The sequence below is a fragment of the Argopecten irradians genome, chromosome 5 (assembly GCF_041381155.1).
Source record: "Argopecten irradians isolate NY chromosome 5, Ai_NY, whole genome shotgun sequence".
Classification (NCBI taxonomy): domain Eukaryota; kingdom Metazoa; phylum Mollusca; class Bivalvia; order Pectinida; family Pectinidae; genus Argopecten; species Argopecten irradians.
In genome coordinates, this window is record NC_091138.1 from 25,598,648 (window position 1) to 25,613,293 (window position 14,646).

A 14,646-nucleotide genomic window follows, 5' to 3' on the forward strand; every position below is an offset into this window, starting at 1 on the left:
CCTTCTATCACAGCTCCCTTACCACCCCAAAAATGGTCCACTAACTCGATCACATTCCTCACACCAGTTTTTTACACTCATATCTATATCATTATCATATCTGTCATTCAAATTTCTCTCAAATTTTCTTCATCATTGAGCATGTAACTAAACTGGAAAATGATATCAGAAAAAAACTCAATAAAATTCCGCTAGTGTTGTTGTCAAGTATGAGTGTGTTACATTTTTCTTAATTCAATGTCCGTATGAAAACAAATTGTGATGAGGGCAATCTCCAAAAAGCACTTTACTTGATTCGATGTTTCTTGCAGTTGAGCGATTTAACAGATTGATTGCTTTTCTGTAATTACACATTGAGCAACCATTTAGAGACAAAGGAATGTTTTGTAGAACTTGCCATCCACTAAGGCGGTAAGCCCTGAGTAAGAGGAGTTATTGTCTGCCAGAAACATCGGCGTTATTTCAGTGCAACATGAAAACCTCAACTTAAACTCAATCACCAACGTCATAGGGAATGGAACAGAAATTTATTGTCATGTATCTTTCTCATTTCTCAAACTGGCGGTGGGTAGGATGGCAGTCCTCGGAGACAATGCCCACAGCCATTATACAAACACTGTCTACAGGGTGTACATCACAACCCACCATTTCCCTCTGTCACTGTAGGATTATGTAATGTGGAAATTGTACGTGATTCGATAATAACTATCGCTATAAACCAAACACAACTATACATTTATTGGTTATAAGACCATAGTATTCCAGTCTATTTATAAATCTATATATAGTAATATTCACAGCCTGGCATCCACCATTCAATAATAGAGTAAAGAGGGCAAGAATGAATGAATGAATAAGCAAATAAATGATTGTTTAATGAATGAATGAATGAATGAATGAATGAATGAATGCACGAAAAGATTGCAGCTGAAAAAGTAACATCTATTTCATTGAAGGTAACATTTGGAAGAAGGGCAATGACCTAGCTTTCCTGATTCAGTGATTTCCCTAAAATCTGCTTAACAAACGGGAAATATATTTTTGTTGGGGAAATCCTCACCCTTTCATTTTCTTGCATTTTAACAAAATTAATTCAAAAGTTCTCTAAAAGCTCTGTCCTATGGACTCCTGTAACATAATGATGAACCCCCACGCAGGATGACGAGAAATCGACTTCTCACACACAGTAAACTAGCGGGAGATGTGATTTTAAAGGGCAGATAACTCTAATTATATGGTATTTCTCCTACTGTTGTGACACAAACAACCAATCATGACCAATGGACCAATAGTGTAACAATGGGTCAATGATGTGTGACCGTTAGGACACTCTAAGTGATATTGATACGGCCATTACAGACAGATAGGGGGGCATCCTAATGGCTTCTCACACCATCTGTCTCTGTACACAACACATGCACATTCATGTAATATTTTAACTTTGACAGTTTTATAATTGGATTCTTTTTTTCTTTCCTTCTAACAGAAAAACAGGTGAAAAGTTAAAAGCTAAAGAATTTTTATTTTCCTCGTCTGTCCAATGTTATCGTGATGATTTCAATCTTAGAGAAATGGTTTACTGACCGAACTCAACCTGTAGGCGACCTAGGGACAGTATATATCTAGGTTCATTAGTTTGTATATTAATTATACATAGATACATATGTATAAATTGAACTCTATGTAAATCTGATAAGATACAATAACATCAGCTAGTCTCCATACCGATCAATAAATATTTAAACATTCTCGAAGTGAACTGTTAGTGAAAGTGTAAAATGTGGTTGACTCTTTCATACTCAGAATCCCAGTTAAAGTTGAATACTGCCCAATACTATGATAGAGAACGCCATGCAACATTCCGTTGGCCCTTTCCATTTCTGTCCTAAAGGACATCTAAGGTCAGAAGGTCCGGTGTGACATGTGGCCAGTGCTATAGATCATCTGTCAGTGGTCAGTACTGGACAGCCCCCTAGTCCCCTATTGACCCCCTGCCACCTATCCCAGCCTGCTACAATAGCACTTTGGCAACAATGGCAGGACATTACTGTTTATGGGCGGTGATCATAAAAACGGTGTTACCAAGAAATGAAGAAACAATCGCAGCAAGCTGTCCAACATCAATACGATAATCTTTTGTGGGCCTTTTTTCTCTGCCTGTTGTCGTAAATTACTGCTAGGATTACAGGCATTGTGAGACAGTATTTTAACTGGTGTTAGAGGCTGCACTGCCACTTCGGATTTATTCTGATTTATCTCAGCTCCAGCTTAGCAAATAGATAAGACACTCGTTATTAGACAGACAAACCTTTGTTATGTGCAAATTCTGCTGCAAAAATTAAACCCAAATCTTTTCCTTAAACCTGAATCTGAAAAATCACATCTACTTCTTATTTCAAATATTTATAGAGCTTTTTGCATGCATTTCTATATTTATAGAACTTGGGCATTCATCCTGAATTACATTTGTTGGAGCTCTACATTTAAGATAAGGTTAACTTATTTACTTTTATATCATTTAAAAGGTTGTTTTGTACACAAATTTCCCTCTCTGCATTCATCATTGTCTGGTGTGTTATTTATATGGTCTGTCTGAGAGCTTTCATATTTAAGCAATCTTTAGAATTTACAAATGTCGGCCATATTTTTACAAAAATAGAAGAAAAAAAGAACTGAAATGCTAAAAATGCCACTGGTAATAAATCTAAAAGAGCAATAAAAATTGTAAGAAGAGTGAACAGGAGTTTCAGGGTTATTTTTTCAGTTTTTTTTTCTGTTCCTGTGTCTGTTTGGGAGTTCTAGTCCCAAGGTCTTGACAGAAAACAAATCACATAGCTCCTACAGTGTTTTGAAGATGTTTCCTTTTATTCAGCAGGAAGAAAACTCTAACTTTCATCAGTTTCCCATAAATCACTGATACACAGTCAAATTTATTACCCAAACAAGATAATCTCTATGGCATGAACTTATCAACTAGGGAGAATCTGAACCAATAAAACTCTAATTGGAAACAAGCTGTAAAGACAAATTGTCCTGGCCACTGATGCTTAGTAAACCCAGGTAAACAACATCCATCAGAAATCCATTGACAGGCCACTGATAACACCAACGGTTGACATCTCCAACGCTCAAATCTATTTATCTCTGTTCGTAAAAAAATGTGAATGCTTCTCTCTTACTTTGTCAAAAATAATTGTGAGCTTTAATTACTAAGCATATATACAATGAAAATATTTTTTGTCATCAGGAAAGTGATTTAGTTTAAAGGATTAAGTCACTTGTAATAGCAATTATCAAACTCAACTACAAGATGCCGACAGAATTCTAACTTTAGTTGGTGAGACAAAGCTTAGCAATAGGCAAAGTCATGCTGGTAGTAATCCAGTAATTAAACCAATAAAGAAATGTTGTATTTTCAATTAACATTAATCTCACATTATTACACAATTCTAATTATACTTTCAGAAATACATAATTAAAATTGAAGAAATCATAATTACCTGTCAATAATCATAATTACCTAAATATTCTATAAAAAAACCTTTAATAACATGGCCTAATGACTATTTACACAAAGATCTGATTAACACAAATAAAAATCTAGTGTACAATGTGGTGTTAACTTAATTAGATTCCCTACCTACGATGGTATAGATCAATACCATAATTACTGAGAATCGGCCAAACTCCTGATTAATCATTAATGAACAAACATGGAGGAAGGCTAGCAGAGTCTGACTCCCAGCCACGACCAGTGCTCTAGGGTAATTTCAATGTCAGTGTCTCTGTAATTTGCGTGAAATGGACATGAGCGCGAGGGAGAGCCAATTGTCATGGAACATATAATTTCTAAGCAATAGCCAGCACTTGAGTATACACTTCTTAATTTCTTCTGCCAAACACTTGGAATTTTTTGTGCAGAATTAAATGCTTTTTCTTGCCAACAGCTGTTTTTAGATGACCAACAGGAAAAATAAATGACCACATCAAGATAAATATTGGCTTTGAGAATGGGCAGTTCCTGGCAGCTGGGATGACATTGAGGGTAGGTGGGACGGTACTTTGGTCCTCAAGACTTGGCTGATATCATTCAACCCTACAATGATGTCTTCAGTAACTCTTCTGTGAGTGACAGCTCGATGGGACGTAAATTGTGCTTTTTTCCGCTTGTGATTACAATCTGCGAGTTTTTAAACTCCTTTTTCTGTCTGTCACAATGAATAGAAACAAACTGTTGGTTGTTCTCTGAGTACAACAAGTAGAAAAACTAGGGAGGCCAAACCCAAACAACAGTTTTCATGTTTTTGAATGTTTTTGCACATGAAGTGTATGTTGCAACCTCTAACCTTGAATTACATTGACACTAAACATTCCGACATATCTAAGCCTTCATGTTATGTTCCAACATCCTATTAAACAAATTTGCCAGATACATTTGCTCTAGCAATCTGCACAAATGCATTTCATTGGGTTGTCTGCATGTCAGTATGTCAAATTTTTTTGTCATGTTTCAGTAAATATGATTTTTTCTTGAGCTGCCTCAGCGAGAGGAAACAATCTGTTATGGAAACATATCCTTCAGACTTGTCTGTCTGTGTAGCTCCCCAGGGGCTAAGCATTCCAACTATTTCATTTGTTGAGTTTTCTAATTCCCTTTAGTTTGGTAGCTGACACAAAGAGGATTCCGTGAAATGTCTCCCTGTTTGATTTACAATGTTACATTCCACATTCCTCATTTCTCTATTTCTGATTATATGTCCCCAAAACACCTCATTCCCTACCACTTCTAGCTCCGATATGATCCTTCCAATAATTGAAAAATGCTAACAAATCAGGAGAGTTTTTGTAAAAAAAATGCCAAATATTTGTCCAGCTTAAGAGGCAAATCCTTCATAGTTTGGCTACTTCCCAGAAATCCATTTATTTCTGAAGGCATTTTTTTTATACATGTCAAGCACTTTATTTAAGGTATCAGCCAGTTTTACAGTTATCATGGCTACCATACAACATGAAACATCCACTTTACAACTTCAGTATTTTTGAACTTTTTTGCTGATGCAATATTTCTTCAGTTAATGTCTAAAGGAATTTCTCTGTTGTATTAATCTCCAATAGGGCAAAGGAAGGAACATTACAGTAACAATGCTAAGGTTGTGAATTGTAAAAGGGAGTGGACTCTAATTATGTATTTACAGTGTACAAGCATAACCAACTATAAAACATTGTCCATAAATAATCACAGCTGATATTTGAGATATGTAAGCACAATAATTTTTATGGAAATAAGGAATTTTCGGCAACTTTTTATCCTATGAGGAAGAAACATTTGCACTGAGTAGGACTTGATCCTAAGCTTCCTCTCTTGACCTATCTGCCAATGTAAATACCTAGCTCCGTAGTCCTAACTTCTGTCCCGACCTTTTCTGTCTATATATTGAACTATAAGTACTTACCTCGTAAGTTCCGGGGCCAGGGCCCTCTGTCTTGATCTCCTTGAATCTCTTGTCTTTAGTCACCATTAAGCCACCTTTCTTGTTGATGCCATCATTATGTTGGTAAGCTCCTGGACCTGTTCAAAGACACGACACAGAGTTAGAATACTGATACTAGAAATGTCTACATGACAAATGCACTTCATCACAATGGGATGGGACGGGACGAGATTGGTCGTGGCTAACACTACTATATGTTGTCCATATTTCATGATGAAGTGTATGAAGATGTATCTGCATGCTATCCGACTTTGTGTGTTATGTATCAAGTCTTAGTAATCACCTACCCATTCTGACACCCTCTCTAATACAAACAGTAATCACTTCACAATATCATTTTCTGTGTAATGTAACCTGTCATACAATCCATTGTACAATCTGATCCCCTTTGTATCATGACAATGATAACCACCTTCACAATCTGACACCCTGTCCAAAGTGACCAGCCTTAAGTAGCATCTGTATCATCTTACTACATTTTAACCAAATAACTTGTGTAATAGGATCTAGATTTATTCATACTAATAAGCGTACACTGATAACAACACTTATTTCTATTAAGGCAAATATATGAGATTTCCTTCCATCCAAATTTTCATTAAAATGTTTTTAAAGTCAACTTAAACAATAACATAAGAGTTTTTCTGATGTTTAAAGCCTTATAGTTAAGTCACTATGGACATAATAATACGCCGTTTCACATAAATCACTCACAAAAATCACCATTTATTACCACACGCCCATTAGAACAACCATCAGTAAAAAATCTGGAAACACACCATGTCATCTTCGATGCCGTTGATGTCCTATAGCCATTTATATTGCTTTTTTTACAGAATAATCAGATGGTTTTAATTTTCAAGTGTTCAAATTTGATTGATGAAATGCTCCAGTTTCCTTAGTAGCAATGCATTAGCTTTCGCCAGCGACATCAGTCAATTTTAGCCCGCTAACTTCAGTGTTGAAATTTCACAGAAAATTAACAAGGCCATTGCTGACTTTGTATTCAGAATCCATGTCTCGTAACACGTTACTGTTTTTATTGTGTGGAATGTTGCTTTCTTTTGTAGAATTATGATGAGAAGCAGACTTGGCTGGCAGTGTCAGCCATGTTTGGGGTAAGCTCCGTAATGGGTGACAGGACGATGCCCACAGACAGAAGCTGGCCAACTATTTTAAGCCCCCTACTGAAGGGAAACGTGACTGATAAATACATCATATTATGTCAAGTTGTTATTTATGTGCACTCTGTAATCTGTAACACAGCAGGTAAGACTATTTATAAGGAAACTGTTTGCCAAAGCACCATGAAAATGTTTACCAAATTGGAAGTGACTGGTTCAACTATACAGTGAGTTTTTCCTGTGTTAAAGCATCATGAGGTTTGTCGGGTCGAAACAATCACGCAGAGCATCATGTGTCGGGTCGTATGTAAAATGTGTCCTTGCCCATCTTTGATAGACAGAAAGAATTAACTGATACAGTTTCTCTCCCTCAGGTCCAAGTACATGGTTGACTTCACACGTGATTAGATCAGACATATACAATATGTTACCCAATGAAGCTTGTCCATTCCCTAACATGTCCACTTAACTTACTTAATGTATCTGACCCTAACAATCTGACAGGACGCTAGATCATTCTACAGAATCAAACATGAGATGGATGGAGGAGCACGGGCCTCAATTACTGCCAATTGTCTTTGTTGTTCAGTATAAAAAAAGCAAAACCTTATTGTTATATTTTGTTCAATGTTAAGACAATTATGTCCAAATCTACAAGCAAGATTGATATTTTAAATTAAAACAATAATTAGTTTTAAGTTCAGTTTTTATTTTAACAGCATTCCACAAATTCAAGTCAAAGTAATTTCAACATCAATATTTCTCCAGCTTCGGTAAGCCATATAACATCTTCTAAATGTTAAAGAACAACAAATTGAATTGATGACTTGCTCATTTCAATTCCTTAACTTTTACCAGAGAAGAATTATTGTAGAATTAAGAGCTATGTATCGTCATAAGGAAGATCATTTGGTTCTAAAACTATGTTTATTGCTGCCACCATCTAGCTATAATAGCCTAAGTTAGTTATATGATTAGAGCCCGATTCCATTACAGCAACACAATTCTGATGACATCGGTATTGTAGTACGACAATAATTAGATTTACCAAACATTAATTCCTCTTCTTGGTTCAGAGATAACAATAATCTATCAGTAAACTCGCCCAGGATCAGAAAAAATATTTCATTATCCGACTCAAATTTGTTAGCTTGATTAAGTTAGTGTTACGATACATATATACAAACACACCAACTTATTGGGAAACAATTCAATTATATAAGGTGGATCTGGGACAGAGCCAGCGAGTGGTTCTCTTATTAAGATACATCCGTTTCATTTTATGGAAATTAGAAAATTGAGGGATTGTATAACTGTGCAGCGATGGCCAATTTTAGCCTCCCCTTTCTGGATTTGGTAAGTGACTGTCCCAAAATCAAAAATTCACTTTATATAACATTTCTATTGATTTTATTTAGTTCTCACATAAGTGGGAATTGTACATATTTTGGAGTCACATTATAGATAACATTTCTCCATAATTATGAATAAAAATACCTTTAAATATTTCTTCAGTGATATTTTTGTGATATCTATTGATAAATCATTATGTTGTAGCATATGTCTATAAATATTTTTCATCACATAGACAAATATATAGGAGAACTTTTTATGATCTGTGACATTTGTATATAAAAGTGAAAATTGGTTAAACTATTGAAATTTTCAAATTTACTCTAAAAAAGTGCCAAATTACACTCGAAATTAACAGAAATCATGAATCAGTACAAAGCTACCAAAGACTCGCAAATAGGATTTCCGAACATTTTTTGAAGATAGATCCTGAAAAGTTTATCTACATGTGTATATATCTGTTTGTTCTGCATTCCAATCTCTCTCTCTCCTTGACCATTGCATATAATGTTTTGACAATAAATGACAGTTAGAACAATAAACATGTCAGAATGTCACAGATAAATCCATGTATTAAATTTTTTCCCTTGTTGATGAGTAGGTTGTATGCCACAACAAAAACAAGACATATAACTGTTTATATGTCAAGTGTTTCATATCACCTGAGTTTAAAAAAAACATACATAAAAGACAACGATGAAATGAACAGATTCGCCGACATTTTATACCAAGTGACAATAAAACAGAGTGCTAAATAAACCGCCATCGGTTTTTATCTAGTTTTATATAAAGTGAAATCTCTTGTTCCTTATTGGCCAGCTATACTAGCGCTGTAAGTTTTTCAGTTTATTATCACTAATCAACACAGAATGTAAAGAATTCCTCGAAGAAAAGCCAAGCAGATATGTAGCAGTAATCTAATCAAGACCCGAAATACAACAAAATGATAAAGTTTTATTATAAACAGACCAATGTGTATATCACTCGTAAGATAAAACAGTCCGCTAACAAGAGCACACCATTTTATTGCATCAATATCATTTCCTACAAATGGCGCTGGTGCCGAGAGTTCCCCGGACAAGGTGGAAAGGGCGAAGCTCTTAGGGAATGGAGCCAAGTCGGTTCCACCATCGCCATGGCAGTAAAAAGCAGGAACTGATTGTGATAAGATTATTTCATTAGAAGAAATCTTTGGAGAGGTTGAAACAAATTACCATTTCAGGTTACTGTACTGTAGAGCATTACAAAACAGTTTTAAAAGTCCACGGCATCTTGTTCTATCTGTTTGGGAGAGAATAGTCAGAGTTTTACAGACCAGCATTTTCATCCACTGGACCAAGCATTCTCGCAAACAAACTGACAAGAGCTGTTTGAAGGGTAATGGTACAAATGACAACATAAATCCCCATTATTTGCCTGATTTTCTGTATTTACACACATTTTATCTGATACTGGGCCATCCTGGTATGTGTCGGCCTTGCCCAGCGCAATATATCTTGTGTTAAAAACAACCTGAGTCAGACCCAGGACCTGTTCGTTCCTCCTTGAAGCTCTGATCCACTCAAGAACAACAGAAATATGGCCAATTTTTACAAATTGCAGAACATACCTGTCAAATTTATCAGGCAGGCTCACTTGCATGAAGCAAGTCTGGCCTAATGTAAATTGAACCAAAGGGGAGCTGTCACAGTTTCCCTTATCTAAATAGCCATTGGTGGACATAGTCCTGTCCAATTAACTCTACTGCCATCATAAACAGCCTGGCTAGCATGCGAAACTCTCCCGATTCTAGGACAAATATTTCTATATAAACTTTATGAGATAATGGGTGATTGGGATGCCTCTCGGTAAATAGTCCAATATCCGGAAAATTTGGGAAAGTATCATGATTATAAGAAATACATTAAAATGCTCTAAAATATGAAATAGTTGCTCTGTGTATGTTCAGACCCTTGAAATTCACTCGTAAGTGATTTAGGCTATGTTGGGTTCAAACCAAGGTTGTTTTAGTCAAGAGAGCACTCGTGAAATTGGCAGAAATGTGAAAAAAATGATGAGGGAATCGGAGAAAGGAAGAAAATGTGCAAATTTCTCCTCAGTAATACAGAATAAGCAGGTTTACTAAACGACATTGTAAGTAATGAACATATGGTAGGACTTTTGTGTAATTGATGAGGCTCCGAATCTGTCTCACATTGTGTTGTAGAAACAGTGACTCTCGAAGGTAGGTATCATTCATAATTATTACATAATGGGGTCGTGTACAATAGTTATATACCATATACAAATTATACAACTGTATAAACCATGGGAAGACAGAGGGAAGGTGGTAAAGTCTTCAGTCGTATGATTCTGTCACTTTGATTTCTCCATCACAAACACTGTCAACTAGACTTCAGCAATACTACATAAAAATTTGACATGGTATGATATTTACTAGCTGAATTTTCTGACCATAACAGAAATTCCAACGCTATACTACAGGTTCCATAGTACAAGTTTAATTAGTATGTATAAAGACAAATCATTTAAAGTCGCCCAATGTAATAACACCATGTTAGCTGGTCATCATTGTCCTTGGGCACACTTCTCTGGCCAAATAACAAGTGTCCATTTAGCAAGATGTCCAGTGACTAATGACCACCTCAGGGGTACAAGACCCCAACTGACCACTGACCTATCCACTTAAGGAGTGATTAAGGACTGTAGAATTACAATAGTTCAGTTCAACTTAAAACTGTCTGTGACAATTGAGTGACCCTCTAACCAATACACAGCCCTTTAAGGGGCCACTTACAAGTACCACAAGACGGTCATCATTCAATCTAGGTGGACAATTATGTCTCCTAGAACCTGTCCACAATAACTCTCAGTGGTCAATGACATAACAATAGAATAAAATACTTTAATTATAGAAACTGACCACAGGACCAGTCAGGTATAGTTAACACAAAACAACTTGACCAGCAGGAAATGGGTTACACTAGATTAATTAGGGATCTGAACCAAATGACTTAATTACCAGGGCTCTAAGTATGGAAAGTCCTGTATAGGGATAAACAAGGTACGAAAAGACTAATCAGGTCAGGGTTCAAATACTGACCATCAAGGTCCAAAACGATGATCTATGTCTGTGGAGGGGCAAAATCCAAAAAGACGGAACAGGGTTGGCTCAATTTCGAAAAGCGTTAATCAAGTCTGCCTAAGGTTTACACACTCAACCTAACCGTATTATCTTGTTTACTTTATTGGGTAATTTGGATACAATTCCTGCAGTGTCAACCGTCACCGACACATTTGACCTAAAACCCATTTCCATAACTGCTGACGCCAAAACAAAATATTTGCTTTGTGTATTGGATAATTAAGATAACCCCCCAGGTTTCAGTTTTGGTCTCACCCACAAGGAGAACTTGGTTTTGCTATCTGCTGTAATTAGGTAGACTGGGGTTCCATGTGATACAGAATATCATATTAGGGTCCTAATCTTTACCCCTACAGAAGGTCACACTCATTGTGGGAACTTCACCTCCTTGCCCCCATACACTTTTAAAAGATCCCTCAGTAAGCTATAAACATTTTACACCTTTACTGTTTTGTTCAATAGTTTACCTCAATTGTGGTCATTGTTAGCTTTAATTGAAGCATTAGCCAAATAAACACGGAATACAATTCTATAACCACTCTTGTTCTCCTAATTAGCATGTCATTAATACTGTCAGCTGGCCCATCTAGGGTCATTAATTTCTTGACCAATTGACCCACTTCAGGACAGGTGGAATCTGATATGGACATTAGACATCAAAGGAAACCATGGGTGGACCAAGGTATCTGTCCGGAGTGATGTAATCCCTGACCTTAGGGTCAAAGCTTGACCTCTAGGTATAAACAAACAATTATAATCCATCCTAACTGTGTTTAAAGTACAGGACAACATGTTCCCATGTATATCTTAAACAAGGGGTTTAGTCACATGAACTTAATTTCCATACTTGGTTGCCTTGCACCCACAATTTTGCTGTTTGATACAAAATGATATGTTATGGTGCTTGGTGTTTTTTGTATAATCCCCATGCCCTGACTGACCAGTGACTAGGTTTGGTGTAACTAGTGACCAGGTCTGGTGTAACCTGTGACCAAGTCTGGTGTAACCTGTGACCAGGTCTGGTGTAACCTGTGACCAGGTCTGGTGTAACTGTGACCAGGTCTGGTGTAACTAGTGACCAGGTCTGGGTCTGGTGTAACCTGTGACCAGGTCTGGTGTAACTAGTGACCAGGTCTGGTGTAACTAGTGACCAGGTCTGGTGTAACTAGTGACCAGGTCTGGTGTAACTATAGTGACCAGGTCTGGTGTAACTGTGACCAGGTCTGGTGTAACTATTGTGACCAGGTCTGGTGTAACCTGTGACCAGGTCTGGTGTAACTAGTGACCAGGTCTGGTGTAACTAGTGACCAGGTCTGGTGTAACTAGTGACCAGGTCTGGTGTAACTAGTGACCAGGTCTGGTGTAACCTGTGACCAGGTCTGGTGTAACTATAGTGACCAGGTCTGGTGTAACTATAGTGACCAGGTCTGGTGTAACCTGTGACCAGGTCTGGTGTAACCTGTGACCAGGTCTGGTGTAACCTGTGACCAGGTCTGGTGTAACTATTGTGACCAGGTCTGGTGTAACCTGTGACCAGGTCTGGTGTAACCTGTGACCAGGTCTGGTGTAACCTGTGACCAGGTCTGTAGTAACCTGTGACCAGGTCTGGTGTAACCTGTGACCAGGTCTGGTGTAACCTGTGACCAGGTCTGGTGTAACCTGTGACCAGGTCTGGTGTAACCTGTGACCAGGTCTGGTGTAACCTGTGACCAGGTCTGGTGTACCTGTGACCAGGTCTGGTTTAACCTGCACATACTGACATAAGTATGCCCTAGCTAATATACCAATACACATCTCTAGGATTGGAGGGGACAGTGCTGGCAAGAATAACATAGTCTTGTACCAATCTTGTCCAACGTTTATTACAGAATGTGTTCCACCATCAAAGGGGAGCATTATCAGAGTCTGTTTAACATTATCAGACTTCACAACTTATTAAGTCTGTACAATAGTTACAATAGGCTGATGGGGGAGGTAAACATTGGTGGGTATATATACTGAGAGCCTCCAGTCGGACTGATGGGGGAGGTAAACATTGGTGGGTATATATACTGAGAGCCTCCAGTCGGACTGATGGGGGAGGTAAACATTGGTGGGTATATATACTGAGAGCCTCCAGTCGGACTGATGGGGGAGGTAAACATTGGTGGGTATATATACTGAGAGCCTCCAGTCGGACTGATGGGGGAGGTAAACATTGGTGGGTATATATACTGAGAGCCTCCAGTCGGACTGATGGGGGAGGTAAACATTGGTGGGTATATATACTGAGAGCCTCCAGTCGGACTGATGGGGGAGGTAAACTTGGTGGGTATATATACTGAGAGCCTCCAGTCGGACTGATGGGGGAGGTAAACATTGGTGGGTATATATACTGAGAGCCTCCAGTCGGACTGATGGGGGAGGTAAACATTGGTGGGTATATATACTGAGAGCCTCCAGTCGGACTGATGGGGGAGGTAAACATTGGTGGGTATATATATACTGAGAGCCTCCAGTCGGACTGATGGGGGAGGTAAACATTGGTGGGTATATATACTGAGAGCCTTCCAGTCGGACTGATGGGGGAGGTAAACATTGGTGGGTATATATACTGAGAGCCTCCAGTCGGACTGATGGGGGAGGTAAACATGGTGTATATACGAGAGCTTCGGGTGGGGGGGTAAACATGGTGGTATATATACTGAGAGCCTCCAGTCGGACTGATGGGGGAGGTAAACATTGGTGGGTATATATACTGAGAGCCTCCAGTCGGACTGATGGGGGAGGTAAACATTGGTGGGTATATATACTGAGAGCCTCCAGTCGGACTGATGGGGGAGGTAAACATTGGTGGGTTATATACTGAGAGCCTCCAGTCGGACTGATGGGGGAGGTAAACATTGGTGGGTATATATACTGAGAGCCTCCAGTCGGACTGATGGGGGAGGTAAACATTGGTGGGTATATATACTGAGAGCCTCCAGTCGGACTGATGGGGGAGGTAAACATTGGTGGGTATATATACTGAGAGCCTCCAGTCGGACTGATGGGGGAGGTAAACATTGGTGGGTATATATATACTGAGAGCCTCCAGTCGGACTGATGGGGGAGGTAAACATTGGTGGGTATATATACTGAGAGCCTCCAGTCGGACTGATGGGGGAGGTAAACATTGGTGGGTATATATACTGAGAGCCTCCAGTCGGACTGATGGGGGAGGTAAACACTGGTGGGTATATATACTGAGAGCCTCCAGTCGGACTGATGGGGGAGGTAAACATTGGTGGGTATATATACTGAGAGCCTCCAGTCGGACTGATGGGGGAGGTAAACATTGGTGGGTATATATACTGAGAGCCTCCAGTCGGACTGATGGGGGAGGTAAACATTGGTGGGTATATATACTGAGAGCCTCCAGTCGGACTGATGGGGGAGGTAAACATTGGTGGGTATATATACTGAGAGCCTCCAGTCGGACTGATGGGGGAGGTAAACACTGGTGGGTATATATACTGAGAGCCTCCAGTCGGACTGATGGGGGAGGTAAAAC

General features: G+C 38.6%; 1 protein-coding gene across 1 annotated transcript in view; it reads right to left on the minus strand.

Annotated features, from left to right (window-relative positions):
- The window catches only part of LOC138323342 (sperm-tail PG-rich repeat-containing protein 2-like), an 81,672-nt gene that overhangs the window by 12,122 nt on the left and 54,904 nt on the right, over positions 1-14,646 (minus strand). The window contains exon 11 of the mRNA XM_069267895.1: positions 5,454-5,569. Coding sequence (XP_069123996.1) covers positions 5,454-5,569 — 116 coding nt within the window. The remainder of the gene's footprint in view (positions 1-5,453; positions 5,570-14,646) is intronic.